Source organism: Aythya fuligula, chromosome 4 (assembly GCF_009819795.1).
Source record: "Aythya fuligula isolate bAytFul2 chromosome 4, bAytFul2.pri, whole genome shotgun sequence".
In the NCBI taxonomy this organism is placed as follows: domain Eukaryota; kingdom Metazoa; phylum Chordata; class Aves; order Anseriformes; family Anatidae; genus Aythya; species Aythya fuligula.
Genome location: NC_045562.1, coordinates 33,145,358 through 33,170,007, shown reverse-complemented (window position 1 = coordinate 33,170,007; position 24,650 = coordinate 33,145,358). Strand labels below are relative to the sequence as shown.

The 24,650-nt window shown below is 34.9% G+C and overlaps 1 protein-coding gene across 6 annotated transcripts in view; it reads right to left on the bottom strand.

The window, feature by feature from the left end:
* LRBA (LPS responsive beige-like anchor protein) overlaps nt 1-24,650 on the bottom strand; it is a 398,303-nt gene that overhangs the window by 111,693 nt on the left and 261,960 nt on the right. For all 6 annotated transcript variants that reach the window (XM_032187390.1, XM_032187392.1, XM_032187391.1 and 3 more), the window contains 4 exons: nt 21,408-21,525; nt 19,612-19,714; nt 17,529-17,644; nt 15,154-15,266 (listed from right to left, as the gene is read on the bottom strand). In XM_032187390.1, coding sequence (XP_032043281.1) covers nt 15,154-15,266; nt 17,529-17,644; nt 19,612-19,714; nt 21,408-21,525 — 450 coding nt within the window. The remainder of the gene's footprint in view (nt 1-15,153; nt 15,267-17,528; nt 17,645-19,611; nt 19,715-21,407; nt 21,526-24,650) is intronic.

The window sequence follows — 24,650 nt, the reverse complement described above, 5'->3', positions numbered from 1 at the left end:
TGAGGGAAAAAAAGAAGAAAGAAGGTCATCGGTAGACATATTATATGAATTAAAAATAGAAACATCGTTGCGCTCTATGGTTCTGTAACATTTTATGCATTCTCTTTATCTGCCCCTATTTTTATTACTCTCCAAATGAGTATAGCCCAAATCAATAGTTATAGAATTACACTCCTTGAATATAAAGCTAAACCCAATTAGAATTGATTTCATTCTCTTTTCAAAAACAAAAACAACAAAAAAAGGAATCATGCAGAGATCCATATAGCCAGAATCCACACTATTGATTTTAGCTGTTATTGTTACAGTTGGTTTCTGAAGCCTGCAACAGGACAACTATCAAGACATGTCACATTTATTTGCAAGCAAATAAAAAAAGTCCCCAAATGAAAGAAAGCTTAGGGAGAAAAAAAGAACCATGGAGCTGTGCACTGACAATGATACACTATCAGCTTACTCAGAGAAGTTACAGTGGGAATACACACATTGAATTATACATTACACGAATGCACTGATTTATTGTGGTAATAACATCCACCTCATTAAAAGATTCTGCTTTGCTGCAGTTGGAGGGCTACATATTGTTTACTGCTATAAATTAATGGCAGCACACAGAAGACTGTAGGACCCTTCTAACAATAGATCTGTAATGACAGTGCTGTATATCACAGCTTCCCCAGCAGCTTCATAATAAAATGGAGACAATGTATTGGGCTAATACATTCTACCAGGCAGGCCCATATTTTTCTGACAACTGCTTTTAAGGATGAGGTGATTGTAGTGTGTTATGCTGCACTGTAAACAGTTAACTATGCCTGAGCTACAGAATAAAACACGTATGAGGAATATTCAAATACTCCTGACTTTTCATTTAGAAAAATATTTGATTGAAATTTTGTAATTATTTCTTATTTCCAAATTAACAGGGAATCCTGATTACATACTGGATTCCCTCCCCTGGTGGTAAATGGCAAGGGAGAAGAGTAAATCCAAACTAAGCTATACTAGATGTAACTGTGAGACCAGAAATTTGCTCAACATGGTTTCCCTTTGCCTCAGACCACTAAGGAAAGACAAGCTAAAAGCTTTCATGTCCAGAAATTCCAGATTGTATTTTCTTTGCAGCACCCCTTTTCGGAGAGCAAAAATAGGCATTTGTTCACCAATTAAAGACTAATTTAGATGGGGAAAATAAAACAGAGAGAGAAAAAATCCAACAAGCAAAAACAATGGATGACATTACAGAAGTCAAGACACAAAAATAAAGTCACTTATAGCTGCTATCAAACTGTATCGAAAAAAAAGACTAATGCATATCATTCTCAAGTTAGAGTTCATTTGAGAAATGGCTCAATCTGGAGGAAAACCTGGGCTATGGGAGTTTTTGTTTTCTCTTTTCCAAAGGCGTGATCACCTTGGTTTTGATCTGAAGTGGCTGTTACAGCAACCAGTGTTACAAGCATGACACCTACAAGCCATTTATAAAACATACTCATTTGCCATTAATTTTTAAGTGCTCTCAAATCTAGCAGCAGCTTAAAATAAGTAACCTCACATTTTAACCAGGTGCTAAACATAGTAAGCCTCAGACTTTGGACCAATATTTTTTCTTCTCTTTGAGATGGAACAAAAATGAATGATTTGTTGAAAAACAACTCAGAAAACACACTGACTCTTACCATCTACTGATGTTAAATATGTCCAGAAACTATGGTGTATGGTTATATTTGTTGGTTCTTAATATTATTTTGTGTCAACTTTACTGGAACATTGGCACATCTTGCCTCTGTTTTCAGAAGAGGCCTTGTTGCAGCATCAAACCACCCTAACAAAGGCGCTCCTCTAAATAGGGCAGAATCTCTCCTGGACTCTCACAGATGTTCAATTATACATACACGTCTAAAAGAGGAATATGTTCATTTTGGAAAATTGCTAATGGCCAAACATAAGCAGATCAAAGGCTTATAAGAAAAGAATTACGATATCTTTATTTATAGTTACATATTTCAGAAGACAAACAAAGAGCTTTTATTTCCTATTTAATAAGATTTCATTTTTAAATAGCGTTACTCCAAATAAACAGACATACCAGGTTCATACATGCTGCCTTTTGTTACTAAGGCTTCTCTTATTAGAACAAGCATTGACATTTTTACTGTCTCCTATCCATATAATACTAGGCAGAGTTTTTGACTTATTAATATTCAAAATCCATGAAAGACTAGAGTGGAAAATATGGCAATAAATTGCATTTAATTACTTCAAACAAGTAGTCAAGGTACGTTAGTTTCATCTTCATGGTTACTTCTTTTGGTGAAGACAGCAATCTTAACCATTACTACTAGAAATCAGGAAGTCTGTGCAAGTGCCTATGACTTCGGAAAAGTAGTCAGATCCAGAAACTAAGTCTACACTGGCCAATTAGGAAGATTTAAAAATTAATGAAAATGTATATTTTTTAAATTTATATTTAAATTGAAAAAAAATCACTTCTTAGCCAATTATTTTTCATATTTCACCTCTTTTTCATTAACTGAATTACTCACATGTCAAAAATAGCTTTTTATCTTATGCCACAGAACTATGAACTGTTCTCTCTTTCTCAGATGCATTTTAGAAGTTAATTCCTTAGAATTTATTACCACAGTAAGACCTGAAAAATATCCTAGCCTTCCTCACAGTAGTCACAAGTTATGACAGCACTGTCACAATACCAAACTTAGTGTTGCACACTCTCTGTCTTCCCAATTTTTATGTTTTTGTACTTTCAAACGCGCTCAATGATTTCTGTCCATTTTATTTTATGACATCTTATTATATATTCTACTTAACACCTCCCCTCTACTCCCCCTTTTTTTGTTCCTGTTATTACTAACTTTCTATTAGTTCTTCTATTGAGAAGTTAGGATCAGTGGCTCTTCTTTCACTGGTTATCTCACGACACACATTTGTATCTCTCATTGCATATGTCTCCTACGCGTGTTTTAGTTCTCAATACTGATGAGCTTAGAATCGGCCCAGCAAACTGAGCCAGTCTTCCACACAACCTGCTCACACTTCTACTTTAGAGATTTACTGATTGTTTCAGCTTTACCTTTTCATGTTAATTTTGTATTTGCATAATAGAATACGGCATTAATCAGACAACAGAAACATAAGTGACAAAAATCACAGTCAAATCATCAGGATTGTATCTATCACTAAACACAAGACGGTTATCCACAGAAGAAGAGAGCTACCTTTGAACGGCAGAAAGTTTTCTGGGCTTGCTGACGCCCAAGATACAAGATACTAAAACTGGCCTTTGAGCTTAAGCAGTATGGAAACCGTACTAAGAAAACACGTGACATCTCCCTATAAGAATTCATATAATGACACTGACTTTGACAAATCAATGAGCTACTAGGCATGGGTCCAGCACCCATGGAAGAAAAAATAAAAAATAAAAAGAAAGAAAAAGAAAGAAAGAAAAAAAAAAAGACAATGAAAAAAGATAAAAGGGGAGGAAAAGGGAAAAAAAAAGTTTTTTCTTTCTGATTTCTTACAGTTTTTTTCAATCCAGATCAAACCAGGTATTTGGATTCCTGTGAATGCAATCGTCTGTATGGTTAAATTATATTTTGTAGCATCCTTGCCAAGTATGTTGTTTTTTTCATTTATTTTATTTTCAAGATGAATATCTGGTTTTCATTACTGGTATTTTTCATATATTCATTGGGCTTTAAGCACAGAGGGACTATTAGGTCATCTCATCTAGTCTTGTGTTTGTATGACAAGTCATTAAATTCCTTTCCATTACATGATTTTGAGCCCAACTGTTTATACTTGATTATAACACGAGCTGTATTTGGCCGACCTGCTTTCCACAAAGGCATCTGATTCTTGAGTACATGGACAATCTACTATTTTTTCTTGGAACTTTTTTCTTTTGGCAATTGACATCCTCTTTCTTAACAATATGTGCTTCAGTTTGGCTATGAATTTACTAGTGTGTTTACAAAAGAAATCTTCTTATGCCTCTCATTGACATATCAAAGTCTCTACTTTCCCAATATTTTCTGTATATAAAAGTACTTACGGATTGCAATTAAACTTTTAATAAACAAAGGAAATTGAGCTCTTCAAATCTTTCATTTTAAGGCATTTCTTCCAGCCTTAATCTTTCTTTGTGCCCTGCCCACTTTATCAGCATATTTTAATATACAGATATCAGAAATGCATTCAGTGTTCCAGTGTTAGTCTTCTCATTGTCACAAATACGTTGAGTGCTGAACACTCTATTGCAATCTAACCACCTTTGCATTTTTAGAGAACTGCTTGTTTAGTTACTGCTGGTATTAGCAGCACATAATTAACTCCCAGAAGTAGCCAGTATCTGTAATATTGTCAGTGGGCCTTCCTGATCATCTGATAAAACTTCTTCCTCCCAGAGATATAAAGACCAGATGCAAGGGTTTAATTACACCCCAACTTTATTAACTTACATCAGCTGGGAAATATCTGGAAACAAACTCATTTAATGTAAATCACTACTCTTCCCTCTGCCATTTTTGTGTGTGAGAAGAGCCATGTCCCCCTCTGAAGCTATTCTCACTCATTGCTACCACCCTTGCTCTCAAAAAACTGAGTACAGCTTTCTTGAAAATTATATCCTGCAATGCTCTCATCTTTACAGGATGCCATATCTTTAATCCATATCTAATTCAAATTCATTAAAGAACAGTATCCAAAAGAAAGCTACAAACACAATCATCTGCTGAACTGTTTGAGCTCCCTGCACTGATCTATTAAACAGATCCTTGAGTTGCTCTGGGAAAGATTTAAAAGCATGAAAAAAAAATAATCTATCAAGGACCCGATGATCTCTTGAGGTCCCTTTAAACCCCTGCAATTCTGTGATTCTGTGAAGGAGAATAACCATCTTTATCAATCTGGCCCCAAATGCACTGGTTTCACAGCAGATGCCCAAATCCTACAAGAAAGATCAGGTTAAGAGGGGGGAACTATGAATTTGGATATCAAAGCTTTGCTGTAGTCATATGGATGGAACTTGACAGAACTTTTGTCTTCTGCCACAGTGAGCACTTAGAAAATAGGTAATCTTTTGCTCCATTTCTAAATTGATCTACTTTCTTATACCTTAGTATAAGAAAATCATATTGTAAATCACATCTTAGTCACTCATTACACTCAGTTTTTGAGAACTTCAACACAAGCAGCTACTTGACTTTCATGTGGTTTCTTAGTGAACTAAGAAATCCTATGATTAAACACTTTTTGTATGTGCAATATCGAAACTATGCAATAGTTACTAATGTTAGTGACTGTACTTTAATGATTTTGACATCAAGAACATGAAATCAGAAAAATTCATATAACTATGCTGCCTTCTTTTCCAGCCGCTAAGGGCAACATATGTCTCTGGTGACCTTGTCGAGGGGCCGACCTCTCGATTAGTGTTCCATCTAGCTAAGGTTCTCAGCAAGTCGTTATGCTCGTACTTATAATTCCAATCTCTTATTCTGAATACAGGTATCTCAAAAAATTACGACACTTGGAAATTTGTAGGAAGAAAGTAATCAAGGAAGATGATAATATAAAGCATGTTCTGAAGAATGCTTCCTATTCTCATTAATGTAGCCTGAAGTTACATCATTTACTAGTATAGACAAGAGCTGCAAGCAAGACTTCATACGACAGTTTAAAAAAAAAAAAAAAAAAAAAAAAAAAAAAAAAAGCCAGAATTACCCTAGTTACAAAACAAAGAAAATTATACCTTCCCACATAATTAAGTTGTTAGATTCATTGCCTCAGGGAGCAATGCAGAACAAACACAAATAGGTTAAAAAGAACAAAGACAATTAGGCCACCAGTCCATCAGTGGGCATTAAACATGACTGCGTCAATTATTTTTCCAGTTCATAAAGTCTTTAAACTTCTGGTTGCCAGACCTGGGAAGTTATCTGAAGGGAAAGACGATGCTTTATATGCCCTTTTTCTTTTCTGCTTTCACTAGACTCCTCCTACTGGCTATTCATAGAGGCAAGATATTGAGCAGGATAAGCTTTTGGACTGGCTCTTCTCTTACAACTTCATATGAAGTGACTCAGCATCTACCTAGATACACAGGTTGGTGCACATGATTGCAATAAAAGCCAGTCAAGGGTACTCCAGAACAATAAACTTGCAGTTATTTTGACATGCAAATGAATTCTTCACTCAGGTTTATCTTTTTATTTACGCTACTGAAGAAAGACAGACAAATGCCCACCAGCCACCTCATTTAAGACTTGTACACACAGCTCAGGGTGCAGACAGCTATTTCCCAGCAGCTCCTTTATCTAAGTGACAAGTGTAACCAGCAGACTGTGATCAGCATTTTTATCATATGAAGGGTCCTGGGGCATTTCCTGATGCACTGTATATGGGATGAAATGCCATAATCCTCTTATCTCAATATTTTCTAAAATAAATTTAATAAACTATATACATACTAAAACCACTGAGCTTTTTAAACTAAATATGTCTTTTTAAATACTTGTCTAAACTTACAAGCTTTCTTTGAAAAGACTGTATTTCAATAAATATACCAGATCTCATTATGCTATCAGAGTTTGTTCTAAAATAAATTTTATATTTATGGGAAACTGAGAATTCAGAAAAGGGAGTGATTAAAAGCAAAAAAAGAGTTGTGTGCAAATTAAGTAAGTATTTGTGGGCATATCCATGTACTCTTTAAAATAACAGTACTGAATTATACTGTATTTATGGTTAATTATTAAGATTTTTTTTTTAAGATCTCACACATACTTTGAGACAAGAAAGTGGCAAAACCTGATCTAGAGGTGGCTAACAACTACAATGTCTGAGCATGTCTATATGAACACTAGCAATGATGCAAAGCACAGAAGCTTCCCAAAGTCCAAAGTTGAAAAATGGATCATAACTTAATCTTAAGGATAAAGAATGAAGAAAAACTATGTTTAGCAGTGGCTAAATTCACAACAGGATACACCTCAGGTCACCTAAAATCTTGGAAGAATTTTAATTTGAAGGAAATATCTCCATGGTTTCCTTTTTTTGTGCCTTCATACTGCTATCAGGAGAATCAAATGCTAAGATAACCAGCTGTAGGAGAATTCAAAACAACTCTTTGTATACAAACAATGCACTACTGAACTGCAAACTAATTAAGCACACACGTGCTTTTCCATAAGTTTTAATCAATTGTTCAGCAAAACTGAATGTGTCATACACTGCAAAATCTGAGACATTACTACACTTTAATACTACTGGGAAGGTTAACTGAACGGAATGGTTATGTTATGTAGGCTCCCAAAAGTTTAGGCAGAAAGGAAGTTGCATGTCCCTGGGAATCATGACGAGAAACCAAGCTGCTTGCCAGAGGTGAAGAAGGCATGTCGTTGTCGTTGTAGTTGCGTCACTCACAAAGTAACCCTGCTGCCAAAAGCAACCAATTGTATATGATGTCCATAATCTGTCAAGTGCAAGAAATCCCTGCATCACCGTTCATTTATTATAAACAAAAAAACAGAGACAAACGAAATCATTTTATGGATTTCCAGAAACAGAATTTAGCGAGAATTCACATATACTTGAATCATGGCAGCAGGCAGCAGATAGTGAAAACACCCTCTCTGCCTTTTCTTCACAGGAGGAAGGAGAGTAGTGGGGAGGGGAGAAGAGCAGAAAGGAAGAAGGTCTCACTTTTTGATAGTCTTTTTCAAGAATGGCTGTGAGGATTTTCACATTCAAGACTTTTTGCAAATGCAAATTTGGTGCTAATTAACACCAAAGGAAGACATGTAAGAAACAACACTAACAAAAGGAAAGGTAAGCTGGAATGAAGAGCAGGACAATCATTTCCAATCTCTCATTACCTTCCACTAGCAATTCCTTTTTCATTCAGAAATCAGAAGATTTTCATCTTCTCAGTACATTATATTTTGGTTTAGTTTTGCTATTTGAATGTTTTTATAAACTAAAAGTTGCCTTTAAACCTTAGTACTATTGTAATCACACAGAAAAACAGTTTAGACTAGATAAAAAAGACACTGTAACTTGAAGTCATAAAACAATGTCAGATCAATGAAGGCATTTACCTTAAAATCATACACTGCGTATATAAACTTGCAAAATTACTACAAGCTAAAGCATGATAACAGTTGTATAGACAAAACGTTTCCCCAACAGACTGACAAATTGTTTATGGGAGCTTAACAAACCCAGAAACCATATACCAAGATGGCAAAACATCTAACTTCCACAAAGTGATCATGCTTAACCATAATTTGAAAAAGCAGCAGCAATTTGTTACTGGTCTGGCACATAAAAAACATATGTCTGTCTGTACTGGGTGAGACCAAAAACCTTGTGAAAGTGAGCCTTTTGTCTGTAATGTGGATCAATCACAAACTGTGAAGATTTCAAAAATGGGAGAACCATACAGCGATACATTCCCCAACACCCTCCCACATCCCAGTGATCCAGACTTCCAACAATATGATGTTTCTTTACATATTTATGTCTCTGAATGGATTTTTGTTACAGCTGTTTTTTCAGGAACAATTCACATAAACTTTTAGCATCCACAAAAACCTGCAGACACGAGTTCCAAAACTTATCAGCACATTGTGTGAAGAGCCTGTTACCTTCTGTTTATTTTGAACCTGTTTTCTCCTAACTTTATTTGCTTTCTACTAGTTCTTAAAGCCACATAAAGATACATCAAATAATTGTCTCCTCCTTTATTTCCCCCATATCACCCATGTTATTACCCAAGATGTGTGTGAAATCACTTTATTTTGTTTGTTAGTATATTTTAAAGCCAGACATGTGTCCTATGGTTTCCTGTGATCATTCAAAGGGTTATGAACCACCCACAATTTATTTCCAATTAGAAACCTATGCATGTCCAAGGCATCTGAGCAAGAGTGGAATGGATAACAACATCAGATACAAATTAAGAATAACAAATTAATATAACAAATCGTCCCCCTGTACTCAGCTCTGGTGAGGCTGCACCTCGAGTACTGTGTTCAGTTTTGGGCCCCTCGCTACAAGAAGGACATCGAGGTGCTTGAGCGGGTGCAGAGAAGGGCGACGAAGCTGGTGAGGGGCCTGGAGAACAAGTCCTACGAGGAGCGGCTGAGGGAGCTGGGCTTGTTCAGCCTGGAGAAGAGGAGGCTCAGGGGCGACCTTATCGCTCTCTATGGGTACCTCAAGGGAGGCTGTAGCGAGGTGGGGGTTGGCCTGTTCTCCCACGTGCCTGGTGACAGGACGAGGGGGAATGGGCTTAAGTTGAGCCAGGGGAGTTTTAGGTTAGATGTTAGGAAGAACTTCTTCACTGAAAGGGTTGTGAGGCACTGGAACAGGCTGCCCAGGGAAGTGGTGGAGTCACCATCCCTGGAGGTCTTTAAAAGACGTTTAGATGTAGAGCTTAGGGATATGGTTTGTGGGGACTGCTAGCGTTAGGTCAGAGGTTGGACTCGATGATCTTGAGGTCTCTTCCAACCTAGAAATTCTGTGATTCTGTGAACATTTTGAATGCTCATTGTTAATTCTGAGTTACTATTTTTCTCTTCTTTGAGTATTTGTCTATTACAGACAATGGCATTCTTTGATGCAGAGGAAGATGATGACTATTATCCTCACTACCAATAAATAAATAAAAAGATTGCTTTTCTTAGTTCTTTTCAAGCAAGCAATTCTAGAAATCACGATATGCATCTGAAATGCAAACAGGGAAGAAAAAGTAATAGTATTGAGATGCATTCATATCATTCAACTACTTTTTCTATAGAGGAGACTATTTGACACAGAGAATAACCAACTAATGGCAAGAAAAAAAGGGGGAGGGACAGGGACAGGGACAAAGTTATAGAAGGATGATTATGCTAGTGTAATACTCTCTGAAAATTCCCAAAATATTTAACAAATTCTACCTAGACTAAGAGTACGATTTCAGAATGTATGTTCCAATAACTACCTCAGAAATGTATTTGGGTGAGATTTCAGTTTTGGTAGGTCTCTTTAAGAGTTGTGGAGGAAGAATTAGCAAAACATGCATGGAAATTACATGCTGATTCTGAAAAAGGTCCAGAGTCAGATGCTGCATGAGGCTCAAACTAAAATATCAGCACAAAAATTCTACCTTTAAAAATCCTAACACCATTCAGAGAGAAAGTGAAACAAGTATGCTACTGGTTATCACACAGAGATTGATACTAGAATCCAAACAGCTTGAATTGCTTCACACACAACGAACAGTTTAGTATCTCCAAGGCTCACAGGTAAGCCAGGTTTGTCAATCAGTACCTATTTCACTTAACTAAACACATTTTCCTCGAGGTGCGTTGCTGCTTTTTGGCTGAATTGCTCGCCTTTGTGTGGAGCAAGCCCTGTCCATGGTGCTGAAGCACCAAGTCATTGCTCCGGGGGGTGCCTGACCATGGTGCTGCAAAACCAACCTTGGCACCCACAGCACGGCCACTGTAACAGCAGAACCATTTGTAGCTCTGTCTCCACATGTGCCGAAAGACAAGATGCAACAGATTGACTCAGCTGTCAGAAAAGATAATTGATCAATTTTGCCATTCATAAAAGTCCCTGAAGGAAGCTGTCTGAGGGTTGCTGGCATTGCAGAGTCTCACAAAACCAATTGTCCCCCCATTCAGAAGTGGCAAAAATTTATGTTATTAAACATAAATATGTTTAACTTATATTGTTTCTCTCAACTGTTCCTTATTCTGCTTAGTGTTTTGGAAAGTATGGAGTGTCCCTCTCCTCAAAAAAAAGAGTTTTGTTTCACAAAAAGCATGACAACTTGATACCAGATGCATACAAGAATCTGATAATTGTGTTTCATATTAAAAAGATTTAAATGCATAATAGACTAACAAATGAATCATGAAAAATGTGTCTCATTTTCAGATATCACTGCTTCAGTCTCACTGTAGTGTGGGGCCAGCCTTCATATCTCTACCACTGTTTCTTGTGGTGACCCAGAATTGTAGGAAATATACTGGACTTTTTCTTAACTGCCAGGGACTCAGACACAGAGGTTGAAATATTTTATTTCCTGTACTGCCCTTTTTTTTAAGCAGGGATTCACATGAACTGCCTGAGAGTAATGATATTTATTCCTTCTTTCAGAATTTATCCTGTCTGGGTTTGGAATGCTTTTTAATTAAGTGCTATCTTTTGTCACAGGTGACAAATTTACTGCCTGAAATAACAGAGACAAGGCAACCAGGGCAGAAGCTGAGCCCAGCAGTGTCAAGTGTCACAGGTTTCACTATCCAAATTCCAGATGCAATTGCCGATCAAAATAAGTCATTGCCACTGCACCCATTATTGTTAGTTCTTACATTGTTCTTCTCACCCTCTTACAATGCCCAATTTTGGAACACACTTTATCCTCAGACGGACACTGGTGAGTTTTATCTGGTAATTACCTATATTGACTCCTGTGTTGGAGCATGAGATGAATAAAATGTCATTTTACTTTTCCTTCATGAAAAGCATTTATTCACAGAACGTTTCTAGTAGTTTTAATGCCTCTCTAGGCAAGAGCATTAAAAAAAAATATTGCAAAATTACAACGGTTGCAGATCAAAACACCTGCTACTTTCTATCTCCTTGCCAAAGGTAACAAGAGATAGTAAGCAAATTTCATGCCCTTCCCACTCTACCTCCTCACATAGGAAAATATTAGCATGAGTTATATGAACGGTGAATTTGTGCACCTGAGATGCACACCCTACAACAGAATTCAAGTTGACATGCTGAAGAGCAATTAACAGTGAAGTTTACATTAGAATAACAAAACTAGCCTTCTTTGTTATAGTAAATATTATATATATAATATATATATATTATATAGTATAAGTATATATTACTTCTCTTCTGTCTTTGATATCAGTGGCTCTCACATACCAATTAAAACCCTCACTTCAATAAAGGTGAGAGTTATTTGATGCTTTTGTACACTTGGCTGGAACAGAAGTCATTGCTTACATAACAGCCACTATAAAATTGATGATGATTTAGCGAACATTGCAAGAAAATGACAAAAATGAGAATAAAAATATTATGTACACATGTAGCTATGATGAAGACAAAAGAAGATTTAAAAAGGTTATAATTTTCTTCTAGTAGTGTCATTTTGTGATCTTGCAAAAATTATGTGTCTTACGAAAGATAAATTATCAACAGCATAGAGCAAGATCCCGTAACAAACTTATCTGAGTAAAATCATGCTTTGATAATTCAGTGTTTTCCATGTTTACCTCATTTTTTTCCCTTAACCAAGTCCAGAAACACATCACAATTTATTGCTTCCGCTGAACAAAGAAAAGGAAAAAAATGTGTTTTTGAATAACATAATACGGAAAATGGGACATGTTCTGGTGGGAAACTGTGTATGTTGTATAAATAAAATATATGTAGCTATAAATATAATATGTAATACTCATTCCAAACCATTGTCACCTCTTAAGAAATAAAAACCCGACTCAAAGCCGGGTAACAGACTGGCAGTGCACTCCTGGCATTTGTCAGGAACATTTGTCAGACTGACAGTAATATTAACCACAATCCATTTCAGTTGCTTTGGTTTATCATTGTGTGACTGATGTTTAAAACAATGCCATAAGAAGCTGTTTAAATAAAGTGTTGGTTTAACCTATACACTGCAGTTCTTTAAATCTGTACTAACTGTGGACTTCTAGATAATATATTAACAAAACTGTTATTCATATTTGTCATTCTACATATGTAACTTCAACTTGCAACTTCTAAAAAAAACCTTCACTTTTAATTTTCTTAGGAACCCCAAAAAAGTAAAAATATTGACCTGACATTTTTTCTTCAAGTCCCACAATAGGACTGTTAAAACCATGTAAAATGTTAAGTGAAATATCTTTAAATATTTTTAAAACCTTTAACAGTCCAAAAGGACTGTTTCTGTAGGATGCATAGGCATCTTACAATACATAACTAGCAGTTGTTTTGAAGTTTTACCCCAAAGACAAGGTACAAGAATGCAAATATCACAACACACATTATATTCAAACATACTCATAATTGAACGTTAACAAGGTACTGCAAGTTTTTCACATATTTGCCATGAAGTCATTACCTGACAGTTTAACATTTAAACTACATAGAGTTGATACTCCTAGAAATGCCTAAATGGTAACCAAAACCTGAACTACTGTATCTGAGATAGGTATGGCATAAAGACTTTCATTATGTATAATGGAATGACATGCATTCATCCAGAACAGCAGTTACATACAGATGCGCTCTCATCAACAACACATAACAGAGTATCATAAAGTAACTTAATAAAAATCACATCAAAAAAGAGTGGTTTTCCTATCTAATTTTTTACCAGAGGCAAGAGTGGTGCCTAACCTAAAGTGAGGAAAATTGTTCTACATTGCACTTACTTCTGTTTCAGGGTGGAGGCAGAAAAACTAGGACTACAGCTCTGACTGAGTTAATGAGTTTACAAATTAAAATAAATTTAAAAGGAGATTCCTCAGAAGTATAACAGGTGGGCAATCTTTTTTGTCTTTAATTATTTTAGTAATAGCCTTATATTTTCATTACTATTTAACAAAAATTAATGGAAATTGAGGTTGCAAAAATCTTACCATAATCAAGGAAAGTAAGAATGATTAATACATTTAATTGATGTACTAATTCAAGCTACACAGAGCTGATGTTCAAGTTCATGACTTATTCAACTTGAGTAGTATTATTAGAAAATATTACAATTAAAGTACCTCAGCATCGCTCTGCTTTGCACTTATAATATTATACATTTGTTTTTATTTGTATATAATATATATGTATGAAATTTATATATATATATTTTATATATTTATATATTTACATTATATAGCTATAATATATGTATCATATATATACACAAGAAATGCATGGAATAGTCTGTAAATATATATACATATGCATATACACATATATACATATCTATTTGATGACTGCACAGTGCTTTTTAAAAGTTAAAGTACTAAATGTGTAGTCAAAAAATCATTTTTCTGGAGATATTCAAACAGACCTATGCTTAGTTTAATCAATAATGAATTGAAAGTAGGAACTTTTTTAAACTGCCTTCTTTTTGGATTTTTTTCTATCATGATACTTTTTTGTATAGAAGAAATTAAAAAAAAAAAAAAAGTTCTAATTAAAATATTTTCTTTAGTTTTTCCACTAATTAATTATTTCCCCTTGCTACAAATGCCAACCAGCTTTTAGAAAAAGATCCAGTTTTTAGGTCCATTTAACTAGTCCAGCACCTAGTTTGTGGCATCTCTGCCTATGGCAGGGGGTTTGGAACTAGATGATCTTTAAGGTCCATTCCAACCCAAGCCATGCTATGATTCAATAATTCTAGTCTTTGTAGAGAAAATGAGATGCTTACACTTTGTAAAATGAAATATTACCTGCTTGGAAAAGATTGAAAGAAAATAATCACATTCTACAAAGCTTTAAACAAGCTATATAATATCTCATCCATGTATGTTCATTTGGGAAAGAGCCTTAGAAAAGCAAGACTACTCCATGAGAAAGTAGTTCATCAAAGCTGTAAGAAACTAACCATCCCTTGCTTATTTGACAAAGGACAGCTGCATTACTTAAGCATACCTGAAGCTGTTTCACAGAGGAAATGAAAAAATAGTTTCTATTTTGGGAATATGGGTAATGATTTAAAAGTTCTTAAAATATGGTATTATAGGTTTACTACTAAAAACACAATTCTCATCAGAAAACCAGGAAAATATTTGGCAAATTTTTAATCTTTAGCTGACTTGTCATCCCTAACTTCATTAAAATTTGAAATTAAACGTATATGTTCCAACTAAGAGTACTTCCATTAACAATTCTTAAATTAAAACAATGAGAAGTAATAAGAATACATTGATAGTCCATTTCTCCACAAAAACAACCTTATCCCTATTATCAGTATATGTATTTAGAAATGAAACACAGTTAACAGTTGTGCATTATTAATGCATCACACACAGCAGAAGACATGAACGAGACTGAAAACTACTGTGATAATTATTGGAGAGAACAAAAAGAGTATCGGATGACAAATACCTTTGACAAATCTCTGAAGTTGCTAGGAAGTGTAAGGTCCAACTCATCCGATTCATAGTTGGTGATAACCCAAGGGAAGACAGGGTACTGATTTAAATCATTGTAAGTGCGACCTGACAAACAACAACAGAAACTTGAGTTAAAAGGAGTTAACACTTAACTAAAATACAAGCCTCTAAAGATGCAACCATATAGTTTCATGAGTTCCTCAAAAGAACTGTAATTTATTTCAGATTCTTTATTGTTTCACTGAAAAGGACAATAAAAAAGTTTGCAAATTGCTAGTATTTAAACATTTCAGCTCATTTCACTTTAATTATAAACTGGTTTGCTGGCAGTAAGAGTTAAATGAATTAATTTTCTATACATTTCTCCCTTCTTTGTCTTTTTCACCTTGTCTTCTATCTCTGAAATGAAACACTTGAAAAAAATACAATAGTCCAATGACTTTTATTTATATTAAAATTAAAGCAACAATTTTGCATACGGCATTAATTTAGTATGTGAAGAAGCTCACTATTTCAGAAATTATACAAGAGACACACATTTCATCCAGAGAATTCATTTTAAGGTGAATTCTCCTTGATCATCTGTGGATATGCCAAAATATAATGAAAGAGAAAATCTGTAATATATATGTATATCCAGAATATACATATTCTGGATCTGGGTTCACATATGCACCTTCATGCATCTGTAAGATAGAAACAATATCCTTCCTCCAGTAAAAGCAAAATTTCCAGTTAGAATAGTCTCCTATACACAATACATACACATACATGTTACAAGCAATCTGGTTTATAATTTTAAAATGCATAATTTTTGTTTGGATTCTGTCTTTATTATACTGTTGCAGAAGCTCATTCATTCACATCACCTCCTATCAACATGTCCTCAGATTTTGTCTAGTCTGGTCTTAAAAGTCTCAAAGAACAGGCTTTTACTTCTTCCCTAGAGAGATTTTATGACCCAAACTATCAGATTGCCAGAAAAAAATAATTAAAAAAATCTAAAACTCACCCTAAGTTTGTATTTTCCTAGCTTTCTTTCACCGTTCAGTATTTGTCCATCATGGTTTCCAGAAATTATAAATGGTATAGCTAGATATAGCTAGATCCTTTCTTTTCCTTATCAGTTGGACACATCACACATTATTCAGGATTATGAATACATGACACTTCCATCTTTATTTGTTTCAAATTAACAGCCATCACAACAATCTTTTACCTCCCCATCATGGGAAACTAGGCTTTCCCTTTTTCCATAATGCTATCTTTTCATTCCTTTAAACTTCCAAAAGCAAGTAGCTAGAACTCAATACATTAAAGCTGAAAAGGTTAATTCACTAGAGACACAGAAAACAGTGTCAGGATCTTGCCTCATTCCACTTGGGCAGTAAGGAGGCATGTAAATCCAGCCCTACTTCTATAAAATCTGCCAGCACCCTGGCATCCCCGACTTAATGACTGATTGCAGAAACTAGCAAATCTGACCATTTATATAAAATGTAATTAGTGTGAGCACAGGCATTTGCTCTACCAGTCTTTTTTAGAAACAGACAAGTCTGAAAGGGAAGTAGTAGACCTTTCAACACTGTCTATAGCATAGAAAAGAGCTGAAAATTGAGAAATTTTGCACAGGCCGCAGTTGCTCTGCAGACAAAATATGTTGGGAAATGAAAGAGTGGTAATGAGACCTTACAACCTCCATTTACTAAACTGAAGTCAATTTGGTTAAAAACTAATGGGCCAAGAAAGGACACATGAACTATAGCTATGCATTTATAGAACAAGACACTAGGATAACTGCACTGGGGAATGCATTAGGATTTGGAAATGGATGAATGGTGTACTGGCACAGCAATAGCGGTGATCCAAACACCACACTTCAGAGACCACCCATCTGTCCTGTAACAGCAGTATTTATTGGCTCCAGAAATATCCTGCTCCCCAGCTGGCACTTCCCAGAGGGTTCCAGACCTACAGAGACCTTGTTACATCAGCAGTATTTAGAGAGGATAGTACTTACAAGTATCAAAACTTAGAATCCTAAGGGAAAAAGAAGTTACTATTGCTGAAACTACTAAATACGGTTTGTGTAGATTCTGTCCTTCCACAACAGTCAAGATATTCTGACTTGAGCTATATTTTTAAGTGCAGTTCAGTACAGCTTTTTAATTGCATACCATGCCATGTATAATTATGAACAAAGTACATTTAGGAGAATTTTGTGAAGTTATTAATCACAACAAATTTTTACATAGGAAAAGTTACTTGTTCAAAGGGCAAAACGTAGCAGTGCCCTATGACTTCTGAGATTGTGCCACAATTAACTAAATGCTTCCTTTCCTGAGTCTTTATAGTAATTTGTGTTACCTGCTATAGTGTTTAGAAACATCAGGTATTCAAAGTTGGAAATTTCTCGGTGTTGCCATCGCTGGGTCATATTCGAAGCTTTGAAAATCTGTCGTGGACTAGCCAAAGATATGCGCCTGGAAAACAAAAATAAATATTGAAAAAAAAATAATGGAAAAACCTGGTGGATCCTCCTTTTTACCTACCTGAATGTAGTGGCAGTTGTACATATTCTTTTTACTAGTTCTGTGCTAGATTTCTCTGGAGATTAAACTGCTATTTTCAATACCTGAAGTTCATTTTTAAACTTTTATTATCTAATCAGAGCAAAAAACTTAAAACATCTGACAACTGGATATGCCAAGATTTGAAAACTTTCAAACAGAAACCTTTACAGCTGTGCAAATTTAGCTTCTCCACAAAGGCCTAATGTATTACAGAAACATGTTACTAGTGATTTAGAGACATGCCTGACCATTAAATAAGAATATTACACAACTTAAAATGTCACCTAAGAATAAAGTCACCTTTCAGAATGGATTTTTAAATTCCACCAGTACAAAGGAAAAAAATGATAAGATGATAAAACTTTCATTATGAAGTCCATCCTCTTGAGACTGATATTCTGGGCAGTGTTGGAGAGTAAATCATAAATAACTCAATTAAACTTTTAGAATCTGATGCCAGATTTCACAATGTTTGTGAATGAATACAAAGCCACTCCTTGAAGTGCTAAATCAAGCAGAGAAGAGCTTATTATAAAATTCCCAAGATTGTCTTGTTTATCATAAAAACATCTGTAAATACCAGAACCATATAATATAGGGGGAAAAAATCTAGATATAATTTCCATTTATAAATCTTTACTGGTATTGGTAGAAAAAATATATATTTTATATATATATATAGAAAAGATACATATATATACGATATAATATTATATATATAAGAAAACGGTTATAGAAAATATATATTTTTTTTAATTTCTATAAATGTCATTAAACTAAACCTATTTATCAATATAGATAGATGTGAAATTTTGAAAAGATTTGTATATACTTTCATTTATATTTTAAAATTTTCACATATAACTCACTTCTGTAAATAGAAATCCTTAAGATCTTACAGAGCAACAATAATAGCAATCAGCAATTCAAAAGAATTTTTTTCTGGACATGGTTAAAATGTTTTGATGTGGTTTAGCAATCCATATGTACAGAATACTTTACAAAAACACAATTTTTTAGAAAGAAGAATAAATCTATTCCTTAGATGTTGTTTCTTCTAAAACTTTAGAAATTAATCTACTTCAAAATATTTTTATCACTCACTAAAATCCAAGAGTTAAGCAATCCAACAGACATGGGGGACACCTCAAAAACTACTTCCATCAGCCTCAGTGAACATTAAGGTGTGTTGCTGACTCCCATCCAGAACATATCTTGCAATTGAGCCCATATCTTCTGCTAAAATCATAGCAAACTGAATCATAATCTTCAGTTTTAGGATCCAAACTCACATCCTGCCATAGCATTACTAGTTTCCCACTTACCCTAAGTAAGATTTAGCTCTGTCCTCCAGAGCTGGAAGACAAACATACCATACTAATCCTTCACATGCTGTTTAGCTTATATTGTCCTACACATTACTACAATATCCCCTTGATGAGGAACAATCATTTTCATCTGGGTTTAAATACTACAGAGGATTCAAGGATGTTACAGTCAAGCTAATATAATTGAAAACTACCATAAAAGCTAATCAGTCCTACTATCAGTCATATCAGTCTTAAATTTCAGTGGGTTGGTAACCATAAAGAACCGTATTTTACTTAAGTATGGTAAGTGATTGAGTCTCACTTGCAAAAAGAAGCTACCTTCCCTGTAACAGACAGAAATCACAGTAATAACCTCAAATCCAAAAGTCTTCATTATATAAACACAATCCAAAAAGCATGTAGAATTGACAGGCTTGAGGGTGTGCATGTTTTGTAAACCAGGAGGTATAAATGCTTTAAACCATATAGGTTGGTTTGATGAAAAAAAAAAAAAAAGAACTCACAAAAAAAAAATCACAGGTATAATTTATTCAAACTGTAAAATACCTGGTCTGGGGTAATCCAAAGGTAGCACCAATACCGACTCGAGGAAGACAATTAACCACTTTCTTTACTGTTGCTTGGTCAGGGAAGTTGAACATGACACCAACTGTGAACACAAGAAATGAAATACAATGTTATTTTGCAGCATTTATTTTTTGCTTTCTGGCCCAATAAAACTTAAACCTAAGCTTAGGTGCTGAACAGATAAAAAACAAATAGACATGTTTCCTTGAGACTACTATACATACATTTTTATACAATTTCTGGAACTACTTCTGTTTTCCGCTGAGAGGAATTTCAGCAGTTGACACTTTCCCAAAGCTTATGAAGCCTACAGTTGTTTTGCTTTCTGAACAGAAGGTAAATCTTTATGTACACACTGACTAACTAGAACTAAATAAAAAATGATATTTTATGTATAAACTGCATCACATTTATCAGTTTATTTTGCATTTTCAATATCAATATATTTAACATTTATTATATTTAATATATATTATCTTCATGTTTTGTCTGAAACACAAAATGACACTCATGAAATAGGAACCTAAAAACCTAAAAACTGGAATAACACAATCCAGTTGTGATACCACCAGTGGACATTTATGACTTCACAGAGGCTAGTTTATAGGGGCTCCAAAATATGAAACTGTTTGAGTACATGATTAATATTCCAGTGGATGATATGCACTTCTAGATATGCATAATGATGCTCTCTGCAAGATCTATGTCTGATTCCTTGCCAGCTATGTTTAAGGTTAGAGTTAATTTTAAACTCAGAGAAAAACTATTTGACTGATATGTTAACTGTATAAAAGATGTTGTCTGGTGAAACGCATACTGACTTAAGGACAACACTGTTTAATATTACTACCAAAAAACTTCTCTATATTGGAAAAGTGTCCTCTTAAGACCTACGTTATTTGATGTCTTTGTATACATATTTCAAAATCTGGTTTTCAAAATTTCATAATCAGTACAAAACCACTAGAAGTGACTGAAGAATCTTAGTTTAAACTGCAAAGACATCATATAACCTGGTTTAGAATAAAATTTAAGAGGAGAAAATAGCAGAATAAAATTCTCTGAAGTCTAAACTCGCTATATTTTGAGTGACTTGTCAGACTACATATATACATGTATGTTTGAAAAAGAAAGTGAAGAAAGTGAAGAGTGAAAAAAATGTTCATAATCACGCAGGGTTAAGTCCACATTTATTTCATAGACTTGCACTAAGATCTAACTGAAAGCTGCACTTCTCCATTTATATAGAAATTTTAGAGATATCTAAGAGCTGCAGATTATTGCATACCTATATTTGAAATATATTATAATATTGGAATACTATTACTAGAAATACAGTACAAAGCTACACCAGTCACTGGTCCAATCTAGTAGTGCAGTTCTTTCATTCTGTTCTCAGCATGTATAACTAGTAACTGCTAACCCTCCCAAGAGACAAAAAAAAATCCTTGAAGCATAACAGATCAGAGGTAGGTATGCCTTAAGCAAGAATGTTTAAATGCCAAATAAACATGTGGGTATAAAGGAAAGTGAGGCATTGCTAATGCCCAGTTACTGTGTTTGAACCTAATTCCTCAAGAAACAAACAAACAAACAAACAAAAAAGTGGAAAAAAAATACGATACAAAAATATACTAATTTAAATATTGAGGCACTTAATCCAAACCCTTCCACTACTTACACAAATCCATAACAAAAAACAGAGTGACTAAACAGCCCAACAGAAAGCATATGTCCCCAAAACAGTACTTGACATGGCCCTAAACTCACAGTACCTCTATTTGCCATGAATATCTCCAGTGCTGTATTTTGCAGAAGGTAACGTCGAGAAAAGATAGCTCGAATCTCTGAAAAGAGCCATTTTCCATGGAGTCCTTCTGTATATGCCAGAATCTAGAAATGAGAAAGAGAGAGAGAAAAAAATGTTTTGAATATGTTGTGAGTATAGGTAACATCTTGTGAAAGAGAAACTGTCTGATGCACAAACATGGATTCTACCAATTATATGCAAAACCTGAAGCAAAATTAGTGTTCTCAAATTTAAAATCATGCTATGATAATCATGCTATTGTGGACTTCTTGAAGTCCTAAACTCAATTCACGCCAAGGCCTTCTAAAAATTTGCTCTATTTTTTCTGTATTTTCCATATTAACTGTGTTTTCCATAACCAAGGCAGTTTCAGAAACATTGCAAAAGGTTTAGAACATCAGCAAAATATAAAAGCATATTCTGAAAATGTATTACTAGTGCCATCAGATGCATCCACACTTGCTTTAGCATTGTAATAACAGGACTGTAACAAATAAAAAAGAAAAAATGTCTTCAAAGAAAAAAAATGTTCCTTACGTTTATCGTTATGGCAACATTCATTAATTCTAGAAGTATAAAGGTTGGCTGTATAAGAGGTTAAGTATCATTTTGTCAGCTAAGGTTAAACACAAACCTGCAAATGAACTCAGCATAATCTCTCTATGGAGTAAGCGGTTGTCAAAGTAACTTGTTACAATTCCTGTCATCCCATCTGACAGACACAGATGCTTAGTCTGCCTTCACAATTCAAACTAATCCCATTTTTAGTCCTCAGCCACTTTGTTTCTTTGTTTCTTCACTTTTTCCTTTTCATTTCAAAGCTTAATTATGTAAGTGTTAAGAGACAGCAAGATTGGACACTCCTCTGCCTCAGATTAACAAACCACATGCAAAAGGAAAATATCTGAGATTTGTCCATTTTAGCAAACACAAATACTTCTAACACAAATCCATCACAGAAAAAGAGTTGCATATATAATCCTCTTTAACATCATCACTCATACAACAATTTCACTTAAGTAATATACTGTGAATAAATAAAAAAGAGAAATAAGAGATGAAAAAAAGAAAAGTAAAATTCAAGCCTTTAATATAACAGAGACTGTTTTTGAACACAATCACCCGCCTGTAGATTTTTAACGGAGGATTTTGCCTCACATGTAGTATATGTTCACAAATAAACTGTTTTTGCAGCACAGAGAACAGAAGCTCTATAAAGAGCACTGCACAACACAATGTAAAATACCATACTACATCTGTGAACTTTATAACAACGAACAAGTGGGGCAAACCAAAAGCAGCTAGCACAGAAGCTCAGAACTTACAAAGGAAATCATCTCCCACACCTTCTTCCTTTATAGTTAATCTCTCATCTTCCCCCCAATGCAAGTGCGACAGACAACTTCTCCTCCTCTCCCAACACCCCTCCACACACACAGAAAGAGAAGGCAAAAATGCATAATTATTCTGAAACCAAACTCCTGAAATGTGATGAAAGGAACAGAGACTGCCTATGGTTACAATCATTTCTGAAACAGAGGAACTATCAGTTGGGCCACGCTGACACTTTCCCTACCACATCCACAAGCCAGCCCCACTAATTGGCAGATTTGTATAATTCTGTGGTGCTACTCAGAACTGCTGTGTTTTGCTTTTGTCACATGCATATAAATATCCTTTAAAGAGCACAACATCAAAAGAGGTGACAAGAGAGACAAAGTTGTGGTCCCTGTGTACAAAAATTTCTTAGTAGTTTTGCTAGTATTCATCCTTCCAATCTTAAAATTGGAGCTTATAATTTCAGTGCTTATTTTTAGAGAGAATCAGGAATGTATTTCTGCATTTCTCTGCATTTCAGTAGTAGCAATTAAAGCATGACTGATTGTTACTACGAATCGGCACATTTCAAATTTAAACACTTATTACATGGATATTATGAGTAAAATCAGCAATGTAAATATTACTTTTACCCTGTGAGACTGGCATTTGTTGAGATGGTGGAAACACTGCAAACAGCCCAACGCCATTTTTTCAAAATGGGAAGGAAAAGCATCAACTGCAGAGCGAGTTTATGTTGGGAGACTCATAGAGCCATGCTAAAGTTACTGAAATAACAGGATTTACAGCAGAAACTTGGATCAGGCTACAGAAAGAGTAGCAGTCACCGCTGGAGCAATTCTTCAGGCCGCTCATTAACAGCAGTTATCAGGAGCGAGAAGCAGCTGAGGCCTAGCGGAGCCAGGCCTTCGTTCTGAGTTGGAATAGTAGCTGCCTGCTCCGCAGCTTCACTTCAAAGTCTCTGGAGTTCAATTAAAACTGGATTAGGTGGAAGCAGCCCTTCTTTGGGACACTCTGTTCTCTGAACCTCCTCACACACTGACAGCACCCTAGACAGAGGTCTAGCCCTCCAATGAACCGGTCGCTATGGAAACTGCATCATTACCATTGCTCTGCGCTTAGCGCGCCCAGTAGACTAGATGAAAGATCCAAGCACATTTCTTTCATGTGTATTAGCAAGGATTCCTCACAAAAATCAAATTCAACCTTTTATTCCTTGCCAGACATCTGATTCTATTAACAGAACCTACTAGTTGCAGAAACTGGCTAGCGCTTTAAGTTAAATTCAGAATTTTTATTTTGATAAAGGGACTTCTTTTTAATCAGTGCTACCACTTCTGATATTTTCAGTTTCAGACTTACAACTTGCAAAATGCTTTTTTGCATTTTCCTGTTTTCATCCTTAAGTCACACAACACAGAAATATGTTTAGGAATTTAAGAGCAACCATTTTATTCATCCTCTTGTACTACAAGTTTGCTTTAAAAATGACTCCCATTTATTTCTGTGTTATGTTACCATTGGTAATAGTTTTGGACTAACTTGTGAAACACAGACTAATGGGGGTGTACAATCTAATTTAACATGCACAAATAGGACCACCTTCCCCACATGAACCTATAGAACTTCAGAACCCCACACATCAGATTTAAGTTTAATCTATGCACATTTCACTTATTTGAAAATACATTGGACCCTACAGGAGAACAGACAATTTATATGGTTTACCATTTCCGTGAAAAATAATTAAAGTAGATATATGAGCTGATCGTACATGATTCTACAAATCTTACTACATGAACTACTCTGTGATCAGCCTTTCACAGAACCACAGAATGGTTTGCGTTGGAAAGGAGCTTAAAGATCACCC